Below are 17,010 nucleotides of genomic sequence, written 5' to 3'. Positions count from 1 at the left end.
ATTACAGGTTACAATTATTTGTAATTATTTATTACAATTATTATTTCCTTTTCCTATCAATTTTCATAATTCATTAAAGATTTTTTTGTATAACTTCTGAAACAAGTTGTTGGCTAGCTGTCTTTTTTAATCTGTCATTTATAATGTTATTAAAAGTAGTGTTTTTACTAGGTCCTTTTATAGTGAGAAAACAGTTACTCAGATTCTTTCTAACTATTGCACTTATTAACAAGAATATTTATGAAGTTTTAAGAGAAAATAATCACAAGTGGAAGGTAGTAGCAATGACAAACATTTCTGCACAATGAGATGTGGGTGGATTATCGTGATGCAGGTCCAATCACAAAAGTGGTGATATGCAACATCAACAAAATCAGAAATGAGCAGGATTCACTGCAGCTTATGTCATGATTTGTTTGGCATGAACATTGAAAATGCACATTTGTGCATCAGATCAGTATGCCATGAGGTCAACTCTACATTCAGGCAGAACACAAATGTAAGCTCAGGTTCTACTATCTCCTTAAGGAGAGAATTTTAACGTGACAATTTAGCCTCCCAAACAATTCTTTTTCTATGCAGGCATTCAATCGCATGGCTCCTGGCTTACAAAGTCTCCTGTCGCCCCACATTCTGCTCCTTTGCCCCCTGCAGTTCAGGGCTCTCCTGGGAACCACAGCAGGGATAGGAGTTAGAATGCCGGCAGCTCCTCCGGCTCAGCGCTACAGCTCCCAGCCCTGCACCCACCCACCCCAGCCCTGTCCTCTGGCGGGGCTGCTGAACTGAGCACAGAGAGATGCAGCTGTGTGGAAGGGCTGGGGTAGTTCAGGGCTCTCCTGGGAACTGCAGCGGGGAAAGGAGCAGAACGTGGGGCCACCGAACAGCCCCACGCTGGCAGCTCCTCCAGCACAGCTGTACTGCCCCCAGCCCTGTCCTCTGGCAGGGCTGCTTTACAGACGGAGGAGACCCTGAGTGAAAGGGCTGGGGCGGTACAGCTGCGCCAGAGGAGCTGCTGGCGTGGGGCCGCCTGGTGGCCCCACGTTCTGCTCCTCCTGTGTCTTTCCGGTACGCTGTACCAGCTATAAAGATCTTGCTGGTATGTCAGACTGTAACATACCGCCCTACTTGCACTGTTGAAGAGATGTAAGCTCCATTTTATCAGTACCACTAAATACATTGTCCGGCAGGTTATTCCCACTGTATTGTCTCATCCTACCCCTTTAAAAAAGTTTGTAGTCATTAGAATGAATTCCTGACTTGGCATATTTGTATTCCTGGCCCTTGCTTTAATGATGTATGACAATGGTACATTATCAGCAAGTCAATCTTTTTATTACTTTTTCTGAATGGGATAGGAGTCAAACTGACTGCAAGCAGCTCACAGAGTTCAGCTAAAGTCATCTATAGATTCTTCCTGGCGGTATTCAGCACTCCAAAGATGCTGTGTGGCATACAAATAAAATGTAGCAATCAATAGTATAAGCAGAGTCATTATGACATCAACCACTTAAAAAGGTCATGCATGCCTGCCTAGCTTGTTTACGGTATTACAAGAAGTTTTGTATATATTGTGTTAAATTGATTATTTTTACTAACTCAAGTTGCCCAGGTGCTTTTGCATTTGGTGCTAATATGTATTCTTAAATACAGACGCTCCCCAGGTTACACAAGACCCGACTTACGCAAATCCGCACTTACGGAAAAAGTTATGTAAGCTAGAAATAGGTGGGGTTTTTTGTTTTTTTGCGTAATGGTTGGGTATACGTTTCCGACTTATGCAAAATTTGAGTTACAGAAGGCATTCTGGAACGGAACAATTGCATAAGTCAGGGAGTGCCTCTAAATGGAAGGAAATTAATAATAAATAAGTAGTTTACATTAACAATGCACCTCTGTCCATCCCACCATGATACTGGCCATATCACCCATATAATCATCCATCTGATTCTCCAATAGCAGAGCAGAAGTAAGATATCTTGAACCCTTCTGCTATTTGAGGCAGAGTTCAGAAGCCCTGAATTGGAGGTAGATGGTTGCAGTGGTTCTGGCTGTGGAAGTAGATCATAGTCTTGCAAAGGAAGAGCCACAAAGTCTCAGTGGCATCATCTGCTTTGGGTATTTTTTTGAGTAAGCTCTTTAGTAACTGATGTGGAAAGGCCACAGAGGAGTTAATACCAACCAGAGTTGGTGTTCTCAAAGGCAAACATCTTGGCCAGGCATTGTAAGCTTCATTTTCCTTTTTCTGCATTAGTCCTGTAGTACAGCTTATGAGCTCTGCTCATTTTTCCTGGAGCGCCTGCTATCAAATATATATTAGCTAGTCACACCCTTGACTAGCTATATGCCTCGTTTAACTGCACACCTGGGTCCATATTAGAATTGTGTGCATGTGGTTGTAGTGGCTGAAAACACATTCAGTGAAATTGTGTGTGCAAACAACCAATGTGATGTTTACCTGGCCATAACATGCATTTATTTGCTTAAACTTTCCAAGAAAATTCACCTTCAGGCAGAAACCAAGCATGGAAACTTTCAGCCCAGGGGAAAGATTCCAAAATTTCCATGCATGGTTTCTGCCTGAAGATGAATTTTCTTACAAAGTTTAAGCACATAAATGCAGTTTTCCCCCAAATAAATGTAGGGTGAATATTTTGGTCCACATTTCCAGTGTTCTGTGGCTAACGCATGTGTTCCTGTACCTTCTATCTGTATGATTTTAACCCTTTCAGTAAAACAGAAGTTCTCTGTCACGTGTATGTTACGTGGCCCTTTGTGTTCCAAGTGCCACATGTGACCTCAAAAGACAGATATCTTGCAACAGTGCTTTCTGATAGCAGTGAGATCGCCAGCATACCTGCCAGCTCTGTGTAAATTCCTGCACGCTACCAGTGTAGGAGTGATTGGGAAGCATCCATTCATTTCCAGCTTCATTATCATTGGTACCAAAAAGACCAGCTGATACACCTGGAACCAAATGAAAACAGAGGAAGATAAAAACAGAGCCACAGGAGAATTCTGGTTTTAAAAGCCACCCCTGGCCTTTTGCTATCCTGCCTAATGGAGCTCAGGTGTAAGGCAGAGGTGATGTGTTTGGGTGCCAGAAGGACGGTATCCCTTGGCAGAGTAACAGGTTGAAGGAGCTATATTGTCCTCCCATGTGTTAGCTTTTCACTCTGCCCTCCTGCCGGAGAAAGGAGCTGCCATGACAGAAGACATATGTCTATAAAGATACAGGGTGGTGCGCTGTAAAGTTTGGGGTGGTGCATTACATATGAGTGGTGAAGCCATGAGTGGGGTATGTTAATCATACCAAAAGTAGCTTTTGTACCATACGTTCATATGCTCCGTTATATCTGACATATTAGACAGAAGCTCTCAGACTGGCTTGTGGAGGTGGGCTGGCTGGTCACATGGTACTGGCACCTCAAGCTGCTATACTCCATTAAACGACTGGAAAATTATAATAGTTCTATGTAAACCAGAGGTGGGGAAACTACGGCCCGCAGGCCACATCCGGCCCGTGGTACCGTCCTGCCCAGCCCTTGAGCTCCTGGCCAGGGAGGCTAGCTCCTCCCCTGCTGTCCTCAGCTCACTGTGCCACCAGTGCTCTGGGTGACGTGGCTGGCGGCGGGGGGCGGGGGGAGCAGTTGGATAAGGGGCAGGGACTCCCAGGGGGCAGTCAGGGGATAGGGAGCAGGGGGCGGTTGGATGGGAGGGAGGTTGGGGAGGGGGCGGTCAAGGGACAGGGAGCGGTTGGATAGGCCTGGGAGTCCTGGGGGGTCTGCTGGAGGGTGGGGTTGTGGATAAGGGTCGGGGCAGTCAGGGGACAGGAAGCAGGAGAGGTTGGATAGGGAGTGAGGTCCCAAGGGGTGGGGGGGGTGGTCAGGGGATTGGATGGGTCGGGAGTTCTGAGGGGGGCAGTCGGGGGCAAGAAGTGGGAGGGGGCAGATAGGGGATGGGGCCAGGCTGTTTGGGGAGGCACAGCTTTCCCTACCCAGCCCTCCAAACAGTTTCACACCCCGATGTGGCCCTCGGGCCAGAAAGTTTGCCCACCCCTGTAAACACTTGCTGCTGTTACTATAGGGACATATATTTCTCATCATATTCACTGGCAGTGTCTTGTGCCATCTCCAGGGCTTGAGGGAAAGGCTGATGCAGGGCAGCCCGTATTCTGAAACCTGAGGTTTCTAGAATTCAGAGAGAGAGAAAAACAAATTAGAAGCAGAAGGGAATGGCTATGCTGAATGTTTAGTACTTACCATGATGCCATCCATCCAGTGTAACAGTACAAAGATCATAGTGAAAGTTGCAGGAGACAAAGACTCCATTCTCGTTCAATACTTCAATTCTGTTAGCGTCTTTTCTTATGGTGATGCCATTCTTTTCAAGGGACTGATCCAAACTGAGGCAGTTCTCTTCCGTTTGGGAAAAATTGTACATCTTGTATGTCTATTTTAAGATAATGATAAAAATGTTCAGGGTAACTAACTTAGGATGGACTTTGCACGGTGTTGATTCCCCTGAACTCCCCAATGAAGTTCTACTTTCAAATATCTGAAACATAACCTACGTTAGAAATGGCAACTCCTGGTTACTGGGTCAGCTCACAGTTTGCACATTTGCAAATGGATGGTGCCATTTATGCACAGCCCCGTGTGGAGGATAGTATGAAGCTCCTAAGGGAGCAGTGAAGCACAAAGCCTCCCAGGTGGACACAAGCAGTGAGGTATAGCTTGTTCCTCCAAGCACAGGTGGTGTAGTTCTTCCTGCTTACATGGGCCATGCTGGGGAAAGGTTCCTTGAGCCTTCTCCATCCCATGTATCCACATATAGGCCAGGCAGAATATAGTCCAGGATTGATGGTATTAGTTTCTCTTATTGAGGGCTATTCCCTTTTGCTGATATATTAGTGGGCTTTTCCTATCTTTGCATTAACTTATGTGAGCCACTGTATGCTAAGTCTGAACTGCAGATAAATTCAGGGTTTGGCTTCTTTGTCAAAGTGCAGTGATTTCAGTGTTCATATTCTCTTTTGGAAAGGAATGAAGTTTGAATCTCCCCTCCTACCTTGAGTCCTGGGTAGATATCAATGGTAGTCTGGTTCATTTCCATGTGCAATGATCTCAAGCCACTACTCTCCTGGTTCAGCACTACAGTAAAGGTATTGTGAATAAAGTCCTTGGCAAGTAGCACACTGCACTTCGATGTCAGATCATACATTCTTCCATCAAAAGTCCGAAAGTGCTTGTTGCCCATCAGCACAGCATGATCTGGAGGATGATATTGCAAAAGCAATGTCACTGTGTTGTTCACAGAGCTCAATGGGTGGCACTTATTAACTGCTTGCCAGAATCAGAACACCTTCTTTGCCTATTTGTTCTCAGGAAACTTTCTAAGATATTCATCAGCATAAATTCTAAAGCAGTTACAAATTGTCCCCTATCAGCAAATGCATCAGTTTCCTTATAATTCTATACCGTGCTGGATCCCAATGTCCTGGAACTTTGGGAAGTATGAAAACAGGATCCAAAGTTTACACCTGAGCCCATCTCTTTTTACAATCTTACTGCTAAATATACATATTCTTATACAGAAAGCAGGAATAAATATTAAGCGTGTGCCTCAAACAGAGAAAAGCCAGCAAAATCAGAGATAAGACTGGGACTTTCACAGGTGCAGAGGATTCCACTCCAACTGCAGTCAATGGAAACAGTGGGTGCACAGCATCCCTGAAAATCTTACATCGGAAGCCCCCTTTTAAAGCCCTCCATTCTGCCCAGCTGTTGGAGCTAATGAAGCATGAGATATACTGTCCAAAAACTACTGTTTCTGGAAGATATGTTGTATTCTAATTGTTGGTCAGATGTTCAATGAGGAATGCTCCTATTAGCAATGCTCCCTATCTAATGCGGTTGCTGAAGTGTCTGCATCTTGTGCACTCTGAAGTTAACAGGAGTTATGTCACTGACTTCAATGAAATTAGGATCAGGCCCTCAGTAGGAGACCCAGATATTACCTCAGCCATAATGCATGCTCTGAGACCTCATCGCAATGGGATGTAGGTGAGATACAGATATATTCTACCTGCTCATTCCCCGTTTCTCAACATAGTGATGTTATAAAACAGCTTTTCTGCACGGTATGCAATTTAAAAAATAAGAAATATTCTCATGGAAACTTGCTGGAGCTGAAAGATCGCAAAAATAGCTTATTTACTGGTAGGTGACTGTTATTCCACCAAAAAATCAGTCTACATGAAATACCATCCATAGAAATATGGTGTTAATTAACAGTCCTCTCTAGTTATGCAAAATTCTGTCTGGAGCTCAGAGGGGACTGGGACCAGCTGAGAAATATATTAGAGCTGTCAAGGAACTTACATTCAAAGGGACTCTCCATCATCCTCTGTTTGATTCTATAATATTCAGCTACTGGGTTGATGTTGTAGAGATCCCTGAGGGGCCTCATTATCTGTTCTTCAATGAGGTAGTTAGTGATGTTTGCCAGGTCCACAGAGTGGTCTCCTCTAGGCAGCATTGGCAGTTTCACTGCCATTGCACAGTTCCTTTGGGACACAAATGATTCACTCATGTTACTACTGGTGTTAAATTGATTCAATGCAGTTAATGTATCAAATGTTATAAAATGGGAAACAAAAATGCTACTTAAGGCTGAGTGTACCAGAGTTATTCTATTTGCTGGTGGATATTTATTCTCCGAGGTGGAAAAAGCAGGCTATGATAGTAGATAACTTATATTGTCAATGTTAACTGGTATAAAGGGTGTCCAAGGACAGTTGCTTGGTTCTCTTCCCTAATACTGTAACTTGATGTGAAAAACAAATATGTAAATATCTGTTTAGAAAACTATACTGCAGTGTAGAGCTTATCCAGGAATATCCACTGTTACCTGGCTGAAAAACTGTACAGGTTTGATAAAGGCTTTCGGAACTTGCTCACAGCTCTGGAAAACTTGGCTTCTGCCCACCTCAGCATCTGGTGTGTTGCCTAGTGGGGAACCAGAACAGCATATTATAAAATCAACTGTGACATTAACATGGTTTTCGGACCAGCCAGAACGTTGCTTTGATATCAAAGGACTAGCCACAAACACTCAATCCTCCCTCACATCTGTCACTTGCCTGACAGCATACCATCCTGTTATTTAGAGGTAGCTGGTGAATGAGAAGTTAACCATGTTAATATCAGAGAGAAATACAGCCTTCCTATGATGATGTCATTTAACATGAACCAACACTTCAATGAGTTGACGTGCTAAAGTTGCTACGGCAGAGGATTGAGATCTCCATTATATGCATTGGTTCTGCAGCCCAGACAACCTCCTTTAAACAGTTTTAAGTATATCGTACCTCTGACGGGCCCCAAGGCTATTTACAAACTATAGACTGACAGGAATTACACAGGTAGCTCTGGGGTGGGAAGACAGTAACCATGTGGACGACAAGCACGCTGCTCGTGGTGTCATTCTGGCCAAAGACACCAGAGTGACACACCCTCTAATATGAAACATGTCACTGAGATGCCAGGCCACTTTTTCAAAAGTAGCAAACAGCCATACCCATATATTAGCAGTATGTGCACAAAGCAGGAAGGTGAAAATCTATCTGTGCAATTTGCATACACAAAAATGTTGCTTAAAATTTTAGGTGCAATTTTAGTAACTAGTTTGAGAGGAGGTTGAGGAATATGACCCTTGATGTCCACACAGAGCAGACAAAAAGCTTGAATTTTATTAAGAACTCATGTGAACAGCCCCAAAACAGAAAGGGATCCAATGATGGCATCTACCTTGAAAAGATGCAGGGTGAATCAGCCTGAGTGGGACCTGAGCCAGACGTGTATGTAGAGAGACTCTCGGTATTTCAAAGCTGATGCTTAGACCTGTAAGCCATCCCCTCTGATATAAAAATGAAACATTGTTTTATACTAACCATATCCAAGCCTGTTTTCATGGCTCTTAATGTCACCTGGATTGGTTCCATTAACCATACATCTTTTACAATACTGGGCACAAAAGCCTGGATTTTCTTCATATATGCCTCTGTTTTCTCTTGCCAAACATCATCCAGTCGCTTCAAAGTCACATCATAGTAGGCATCCTTCAGAGTCGCTAATGGCTCTGAAACAAGTGTGAAACTGACCTTAGCAAATAGATTTCAAAATGGTCCCCAGCTGTGCTTCAGGACAAAATCTTCACTGCCCCAACACAGGTGGAGGGTGAGAGTACAAGAGGAAAAAAAGGGGATCTTTCCATGCACAGGAGATTGGAGCTTTAGTTCTTGATCTTCTGTGCGGGACAGGCTATTGAAAACAGGTATGTCCCTGGTTCACCTACATGCCTGCCAGCATCCAGCAGGAGACACTGAGATGGTGGGGAGCGCATGCTGCTTTTTCAAATCCACTGTAAGGAATGTTACATAACATGCTTTCCCTGGGCTCCCTCAGTCTGTCCCCATCTGCCCTGCATAGGCAGAATGCCTCAGCACCTGGCTGCTCTACTGTTGCAGCTCTACCTCCCACCTTGTCATCCTCCAAGGAGGAGCAAGGGGACAATTTGGTTATTATAACCAAAAGCACAAATACACATTGAACTTGAGTCCAAGGACAAAGCCCGGCTATTGGCAATAGGGGGACAGATGACATTCTGTGACTTTGGTAGAAGTTTTCTCTTGTGCCATGATGAAGGCAGTTGTTAATCACAGATTAATACAGTTCACTTGATTTTCCTCTATTAGTTTGACTGCAAATGTCATCCATCTGAAACATCATGTGAACGGCTAGCAATGGAAAGGGCCGGCAGCATGCTAACGACAGAACAGGTACAGTGCCCAGAATCTAGCTAACACAAGTTCCAGCACGCTAGTCCTCAATTTAATGGTCCTTTGGTTGAAATGCCAGGCGGGAGAGGGAGGTGGCATTTTTCATCATGTATTCCTTGAATGAGGAATCTGCTGCCAGTCTTAAGCCTTGTCTACAGTGCGGGGGGTGGGGGGGATCAATCTAAGTTACGCAACTTCTGCTATGTGAATAACATAGCTGAAGTTGACGTACTTAGATCTACTTACCGCGGGGTCCACACTATGCTATGTCGACAGGAGACGCTGTCCCTTGCACTTCTCGTTCAGGTGGAGTAGAGGAGTCGATGGGAAAGCGATCTGCGGCCAATTTAGCCGGTCTAGACCTGCTAAATCGACTGCCGATGCATCGATCGCCATGCATTGTTCCCCCGGTAAGTGTAGACAAGCCTTAAGTGTGACAGAGCCTAGATTTACTGACCTTCAGGGCATGAGTCAAAGACTATACTTGTCGTCCAGGATTTCATTAGAGGGTTTGTTAAACCAGGGTTATCTGGCAGCTTTTTTATTGTGGCAACTGGAGAAATGATCTATGTGAATATGGATCCAGTGGAGTTTGTATAGATATTTATAAATAATCTATCAGAGCCCATTGTCTAGCTCAGCACTTTTTCATAGATCAAAATAAAACCTATTCAGCATCTTATTTACTCAGTTTGCTAGCCCCTGCTTACTTCCTGCACTGACCTCACCCTGTGCAGCATACCCCCTGGCTTTAGATGGCTCTGCTTACTTTTCAGTTCATTTTGCATTTGCTGGACAGTGTCTTGAATTTTTTCCAAGTAAAGTGGGAGGTTGTTCCTCAGGGTTTGCCTGATTCCACTCTGCTTCCACATCTGGGCGACAGCTTTCCCCCCACTTTGGAGGATTCCAGCAACCTCTTGGGAGGCTTTCAAAGGCCAGCCAGCTGCTTCATACAGGAAATCAATTTGCTGCACCTGCAGTGGGCCCCAAACAGCAAGAAATGTAAAAATATGCAGTGATCTTTAGCAAACTTTTGGAGCTTGTTTCCTGCGACAATAATCAGCACTCTGGAGCTTCAGGACTACCATGTCTTTTGCAGCAAATCTCACAGATTTCCCATAATGCTTTTGTGATGAATGTGGGAATTTTCTGTATACCCTCTCTGTATACAAATACTATATACTCTGTACCCCTCATCTTGGCATCGCTACCGACGGCGGGTGGGGGGGGGGAATGGTTTTTTTCCCTAGGCATGGGAGATCAGGTTAGGTATGTGAGACATACAGGCACTAGCACTGTCTGGGCTGGAATCAACACATTTGAATGGAAGACCCTACAGAAACAATAGGAACCCCAGTGACCAAAAATTACCACTTAGCTGCAGAGGCAGCTGTGGCTGTGAATGCAGCATGGCTGTGACTGGAGAACAAAGACAAGAGGTGTCAGGTGTCTGCATTAAGAGGAGCAGGGTACACAGGCAAAGAGCGCTCCTTGAACTGGGAGACAAAGGAGACAACGCGGGCGAGGATGCGATCAGGGGAAGTAGAGAATGGCGACACCCTCTCTTCCACCAATAGGAACCATATCCTAAGCCTGACCCTCTCATGAGAACCCAAAGACTTTGAGATTCTGCATGCCAGGTGACTAATACAGTCATATTATACATATTATAAGTCATACAGTTAGCTCATATTGAAGAGCCTATCGGGTGTAGATGCAGATATATAGAGTAGTGCACCCTGAAGGTGTAAAAAAGCCTCCCACAGGAACACGACCTGTCTGGGCTCACTGTAGGGAGTCAGAGAGAGACGCAGGGATTGCTGGTGCCCAAGGCCCAGTTTCAGACCTGTGGAGGCTGTGGGCCTGCCCCTGTGGGACTGTGGGGACCCTTGGAGTCTGGCATGCTAAAGGGATCACTCCCAAAGGACTGGCTACAGGCTGGCACATAGACCAGAACCTGTGAATCTGTGACAGGTTTGTATCTTTCTTGCAAGATTCCTATAGAAAAGGGCTATCTGATTTATTGAAAACCCAAGGCAGGTTTATAGGACCAGACCCTGAAAGGTACTGAGTGCCCAGAATTCCACTAAAGTCTTTTGGAGATGAGGTGGATCAACATCCCTTAGGGTTTGTTACGTAGACAAGGAATCTTTATAAGGCTGGAGTGTGCTTTTCCTTTATATGAACAGCAGTGTCCAGAAAGGATGGACCATTTAATAGTTCAAATTAAACCAAACAACCAGAGTTAATACAATGGTGTTTAATTTGTATTAATGACTGTGACCAAAAGCAACCCTGGATTCACACCCTACACACTATTGCCATAATCTTTCTACAAAATATGCCTTGTGGGGTATCATTTGAAAACTAATAATTCACTGATCAATAATATCATGCTGAAATGTAGGTTGCAATATTATATGTAAAGTTATAATCCCCCCCATATGATGTTGTTAGCGTATATTCAAACCCACATAGCCCTGACTAGGCAGAAGTTGTTAAACAGTCTGTCCTAAACAAAGGCATGTGTGTTTACCTCAGTTTACATATAAGTAGTAAACAGAGCCCTTGAGACAGCAAGAGAGGGTACATCAGTTTTGCAAAGATAAAGGACAAGCTAATGCCTCTAGCCAGGTGTCATCAAAGTTGACTGTAAATCACCGGTCAACTGGCCAGGAACAGATCGATCTGCATTTTCACAAACAAGATGGAAGCTCTTTCACCACGAGACTCCATGTCTCCATCTTCACAGCAGAAAGGAACTTTATCTAGGGGTAACCCTCAGGAAAATGCATTTAAAAGGGGGACTGGACTATAAAAGTGAGGGGCAAAAACTCCCCAGGTAGTCAGTCATGTCCCCCCCCCCCCCAAAGAAGACAAAGGGACCAACCTGTTGACTTTGGAAGGGATCCTGACATGTAAAATTTGCTGGGAACATGTGGCAAGGATTTTATCTTGAACCAAGAGTAATTTAAGTTTTAGCTACTAGAAAATGTTCTATCTTTCTTTCTCCTGTAACCATTTTTACTTTAATACTTTGCACTTGTACTCACTTAAAATCTCTCTCTTTGTAGTTAAATTAATTTGTTTTGTTTTTATTCAAAACTAATCCAGTGTTGTGTTCAAACTGAACTGTTTGGATAACTCCAGTTAAAGGAGCAAACTGCTGGATATTGTCCGCTTACAGGGGCAATGGACATCTAATATCTGAACTGTCCAGGAGAGGACTGGACTGAAAAACACACATTTTTAGGACAATTTGGGACTGGGAGTGTGTTGGGATCACCCTGCAAGTAGTAACCCAGGCTGGTGGAAGCCAGAGTGTGATGGAGTGTTGCTGATAGGCTGCTGGGGTCAGAACTGTTGATCCAGAACTGCAGCTATACACAGACCCTTAGGCTATTACCTGCATGCTGTTAGGCTGTTGGTGAGTGGACCAGCTTGGGAGCTACACCAGCAAAGTGTTGTGAGACACCCAAGATTACAGGGCAGGTGGTGAGACAACGCTTCACTGGTCTGTGTTGCACCCCACAATGACCCCTTCCCAGAGAATAGCAAGGATGTTTCTTGCACAGGATTTCATGGTGCTCTCAGGTATACTGCATGACAGAATGGGACCATCCTGCATTAGATGATTTGGCCATTTTTAAGATGTTTACAATCTTTAAGCCAATTGGTCATGCTCATTACTTACTGATCTCCTGAATTTCCAAACAGATTCATCAAACTTCTTGATCTTCTCCAGGAGTTTGGCTTTAAGGTGGGACCCGATTTCATTAAGTTTATACTGTGAAAATATGAAATATCAGGATTTTATGATTTAGGAACCACTTGTCCTGGGCCAAGACCATTAAGAGTCTAGTCAAACTCCAGCAGAGTTCCCTTGTGGTTGAACTTCCACTGGGGAAACAAGCTGCACATTGCTCCAAAAGGGTGCAGCCTGGGCTAGAAAGGGGAACAGGAGAAATTTGCTGACGCCCCAGTTCTCTGAAGACTCTCCTCCTTGCAGCACTCCTATGGAGCTGTGGTGGGAGTTCAGAGGCTTGGACACTGAACTAGGATTCAGGAAACCTGGGTTCTATTCCTGCTGGATGAAATTGGGAAATTTTGTCTGTCTCTTCTGTTTATACTATCAGCTCTTTGGGAGCAGGGTCTGTCTCTTAGTATGTTTTTACCTAGAACAAAGCGGACCCATTGATCTCAGTAGGATTTTTGTGCTGGGACAGCGTCCTTACTGTCTAGCTCTAAGGGGTTGATCTTTTCAACTCCACTTTTGGCAAGACTCCCAACCCCCCCCCCAAATGTTGACTCATCCCAGATATAAAAAATGGTAACATAATATACATGGTTATGAGGGAAGAATCCCAAACACCTCTAACGTGCTACATTATTGGATACAATCCACTAATGAAACCCATCTGGAGGATGTTCCACTAATTTGATGAGGTTAAGAAAATATTCCGTAGCTCAAACTGCTGCACTACTATCAACTGCTGCTAAAGGCATCTCACCTCAACTTTAACTACTGGATCTCCACAACCATGAGCCACCAAACTCAAGCTCTGGTTAACAGCAGTTAGCGTCAATTGTCCCATTCTTTCTTGCCTTATGCCATTAACGCTGAGATAAGTGTTAATGGTAGCCATCTCTTGTCCATCAGTACATGCAGTGAGCTCTACTCCTTCCTCCAAGTCCCCTAGGAGAGTAAAAGGAGATATTCATTTGCACAGACAATATTGACAGGCATTAGTGTTTTAAAGCCAGCTTTATAATTAATTGAATAGAGTGGTATTTATGCAATAGCGATAGAGGTTATGTACTTGCAGAGAGAAGCAAGGATTAATGAGGAGAAACGTCAAATCAGCTTAATTATTTGCGTTTCTCCTTTTGTGTAACTTGTATATACTTTACACTAAAAGTGTGCAGGCTTTTTGAAGCATTGGGTTAACATAATAAGGTGACATTCTCCTCTCAGATCTCCATAATGACTCTTGTGCTCTCCCTTTGACTTCCGCAGTCTTTCACTCACTCAAATCCTGCGTAGGTCACAAATGAAAATGTGTTGGGCAGTCTAATCACTCATTCATCCCCCCAAAAATGACTGTATGCAGTAGTGTCACACACTGATCCATTTCCGTGCAAGAGCATACCAAGAAGGGAGGACTGAGGTGTTGCATGGCTTTTGCAGGCATTCTGAGTCAAGCCATTGCTATCAACCCTTGATTTGCACATTAAACCCCATGTAGGCAAGGGGAGGATCAGTCACTCGAGACAGTGTTTCAACTACATCATCACCTATTCAAATCCAGACTTGGTTGGGAGTTATTCACAAGTCACTACCACCCAGCCTATATTAAATGAGTTGTTGGGCTCAGTATACAGGGTCCATATAGTGAAAAACTATCATCATAATTGGCATCCTTGTTGATAGGCTCAACTCCTCGGATTGAATGGCAATGAAAACTGAACTGAGGTGGCACTCTTTCCTCTTCTGTGTGTGCACAATGCAACTGGCTGTCAATCACAGCTTATTGTTATAAATTGCAGCCCTTATATACTTACCCTTTACATATCCCATATAATATTGATGACACTCCTTTCCTTTAGAAGCAGTTACTTTTACTTTCTCTTTTTGATCAATATTTCCCTCCATCAGGACTTGGCTTTGAACAGCTGAGGAAGTAGCAGTTCCTGTCAGACCTAGCCAAATATCCTCAGATGCTTTTAGCTGCATTCATAAGAAGAAAAAAATAGATATTGATGCAGAGCCAAGGCAAAGAATAAATGAAGCAACATTCAGTGATGATGTTGGAATGCAAATGGATTCTACATAAGACTAGATGGTAACGGAGATATTTTTCAATGCCTGTGCTTTACGCACAAGAGATCCTGTGCTGAAAAGCTCAAGCAATAGGATAATTGACTTGAGACAGAACAATTTGATAGCAAAGTGGAGTCAATCAATTACAGCATTGCAGATTGTGCCAGGCATGTGGATAATCTTTTAATCGTGGCAATGAAAGAAACACTGATGATCAGTTACTTGCTATACTGCCAGCTTGTGCCACTCATTCCCAGTGTATGTGCAGGAGTATAAAGCCCATATGCATGAGCTGAGTTTCCCACCTTTAATATCTCTTCTTTTGATATAGTTCCTTTAGAAGAATGTCCAAATCATTAAAATATTTCAAGTGGTAGCTAATGTTGCATAAAATAATTATGGTTAGCTATCAGTGTTCCTCCCAAAACATGCTCAGCAAATGTCATGTGTTGACCTCAATGCTTTTCTCTTCCCCATGAGCTCCTCTATCTTACTTGCTATCTACAAGTTAAAAGCGAGAAAGGAAGGTGTTTGCCTGACTGATGATCATAGTATCAGGCAGTTCTCCATCTCTCTTGCAGAGACCAATGTTGTTTTCTGGCAATGGACCCTTTGTTTGAGTCTAACATTTTGTTTCCCCATGAATAAAATATGCTTGTTTTTGCGAAGATCCCGTTTTATGCTTCACCAGGTAGGCCAGTCACTTAACCTGCAGATACTGAATAAAGTAGCAGGCTGTGGAGACCATTTAAAAAGCATAACACACACTCCGGTAGAGGTATACTTAGTGCATTTCTCACCAAAGTCTGCAGTTGACTGGTCTTGGTACTTTCTTTTCTCTTGTGGTCACACTGCATCTGCAGTGCACACCAACATGGTAAAGGGGTTTGCTACCAAAATCAGGAAGCAAACTCCTTTTTGATTTTTAGCCTGAATTTTCCCCATTTTACTGTCTTGTTAGTCATTTACTGCACTCACACAGATTAGAAGCTAGATGGCAGTATGACTTCAACAGAGAAAAAAATGACACTGGGAGTGCTATAAAGCCCTTATTTTAAAAGACTTCACAGATGTCCATGCCCAGCATTAAACTCACTTCAAATTCCATCAAATATTTCTTCACTTCAGCTGTGCTGTTATTTTTTAAGGCTATTGTGAGCACCCCATCCTCTCTGACATCACCAGTATGGTGGAATCTGCCTTCTGACTGCAGGATGATATCTCCTCTGTTGAGCTGATGCTTTCCAGAGAGAACAATTACCTAAATATGGAAAATGTCAATATTTAGGCTTAGTTTTACTATGGAAATTAAGAAGAGTAAGAGAATCTGCAAGAGTTGCCACAGATCTTGGCATTCTCTCAGTCACTCAGCAAATTGATGAACCACACTTGTCATTTCAGAAACCAATGCCTCTTGAAACGTACAGCTCTCTCTTACTCTATTGTGCCTCTAAATCTTTGTGATTTAACTACTGTACATTCCGCAATCACTTATGTCTACAAGACTAGATGAATGGCTGAACTAAAATTGCACTTCTAATAAAACAAATGAATTTCTTTTTGCTCTTGTTCTGCACCATGGTAGCTGTCATTCTTGTAGATACTTTTTTATATATAAGCAGAAGATTTTTAAAGCAGGAGGATACATCCGACTTTAAAGTGGCATGTTAAAGATAGGTCCAAACTTCAGAAATAAACAATCCCAAATTTTGAGAAAGTTTTACTGGGACCAAGATAAAAACCCTATTTTTAACTGGGCCCAAAACTGCTGTGCTTACCAACAAGGGAAGCAGCTGGGAAGAGACGAAATTTATTTTACAAATACAGACCTTGAGTATGCTGGTGAATATTTTGATGCTTTTATTATCTACAGGAAGCTCTGGATTCTAAGCATGAAAACAGGACAGAACACAGAAACTTGACCCGTTTGTGTGTGTAAACTAAAAACAAACATCAAACATGAGACCAAAGCTTGACCTCCAAATTCTACCACTAGCACCAGAGCCAGCACAGGCTGGGAATGCTCTCAAGGCAATACTGCGTAGCTAGGGATGAAGGTTTCAGAGTAGCAGCCGTGTTAGTCTGTATCTGCAAAAGAAAAGGAGGACTTGTGGCACCTTAGAGACTAACCAATTTATTTGAGCATAAGCATGTAGCTCACGAAAGCTTATGCTCAAAAAAATGTGTTAGTCTCTAAGGTGCCACAAGTCCTTCTTTTCTTTTTTCTAGGGTTGAAGGAGAGCCTGGTATATTGCTCTCTGGTGACCTCTCTGACCAACAACTGGAACTGCATAGATGAGCTCTGGGAAAGGCAAGGGCCTTTGAGTAAGGGCATGGGAATGGAGTGACT

The 17,010-nt window shown here is 43.4% G+C and overlaps 1 protein-coding gene across 5 annotated transcripts in view; it reads right to left on the bottom strand.

Annotated features, from left to right (window-relative positions):
- LOC311527068 (uncharacterized protein) overlaps positions 1–17,010 on the bottom strand; it is a 153,296-nt gene that overhangs the window by 6,003 nt on the left and 130,283 nt on the right. For all 5 annotated transcript variants that reach the window (XM_084640682.1, XM_084640679.1, XM_084640680.1 and 2 more), the window contains 11 exons: positions 15,757–15,921; positions 14,402–14,567; positions 13,351–13,535; positions 12,534–12,626; positions 9,609–9,813; positions 7,952–8,139; positions 6,910–7,007; positions 6,381–6,565; positions 5,068–5,270; positions 4,260–4,449; positions 2,855–2,964 (listed from right to left, as the gene is read on the bottom strand). In XM_084640682.1, the coding sequence (XP_084496808.1) occupies positions 2,855–2,964; positions 4,260–4,449; positions 5,068–5,270; positions 6,381–6,565; positions 6,910–7,007; positions 7,952–8,139; positions 9,609–9,813; positions 12,534–12,626; positions 13,351–13,535; positions 14,402–14,567; positions 15,757–15,921 (1,788 nt within the window). The remainder of the gene's footprint in view (positions 1–2,854; positions 2,965–4,259; positions 4,450–5,067; positions 5,271–6,380; positions 6,566–6,909; positions 7,008–7,951; positions 8,140–9,608; positions 9,814–12,533; positions 12,627–13,350; positions 13,536–14,401; positions 14,568–15,756; positions 15,922–17,010) is intronic.

This window comes from Lepidochelys olivacea (assembly GCF_965140295.1).
Source record: "Lepidochelys olivacea isolate rLepOli2 genome assembly, chromosome: 10".
Lineage (NCBI taxonomy): Eukaryota > Metazoa > Chordata > Testudines > Cheloniidae > Lepidochelys > Lepidochelys olivacea.
This window is presented reverse-complemented; position numbering and strand designations above follow the sequence as displayed.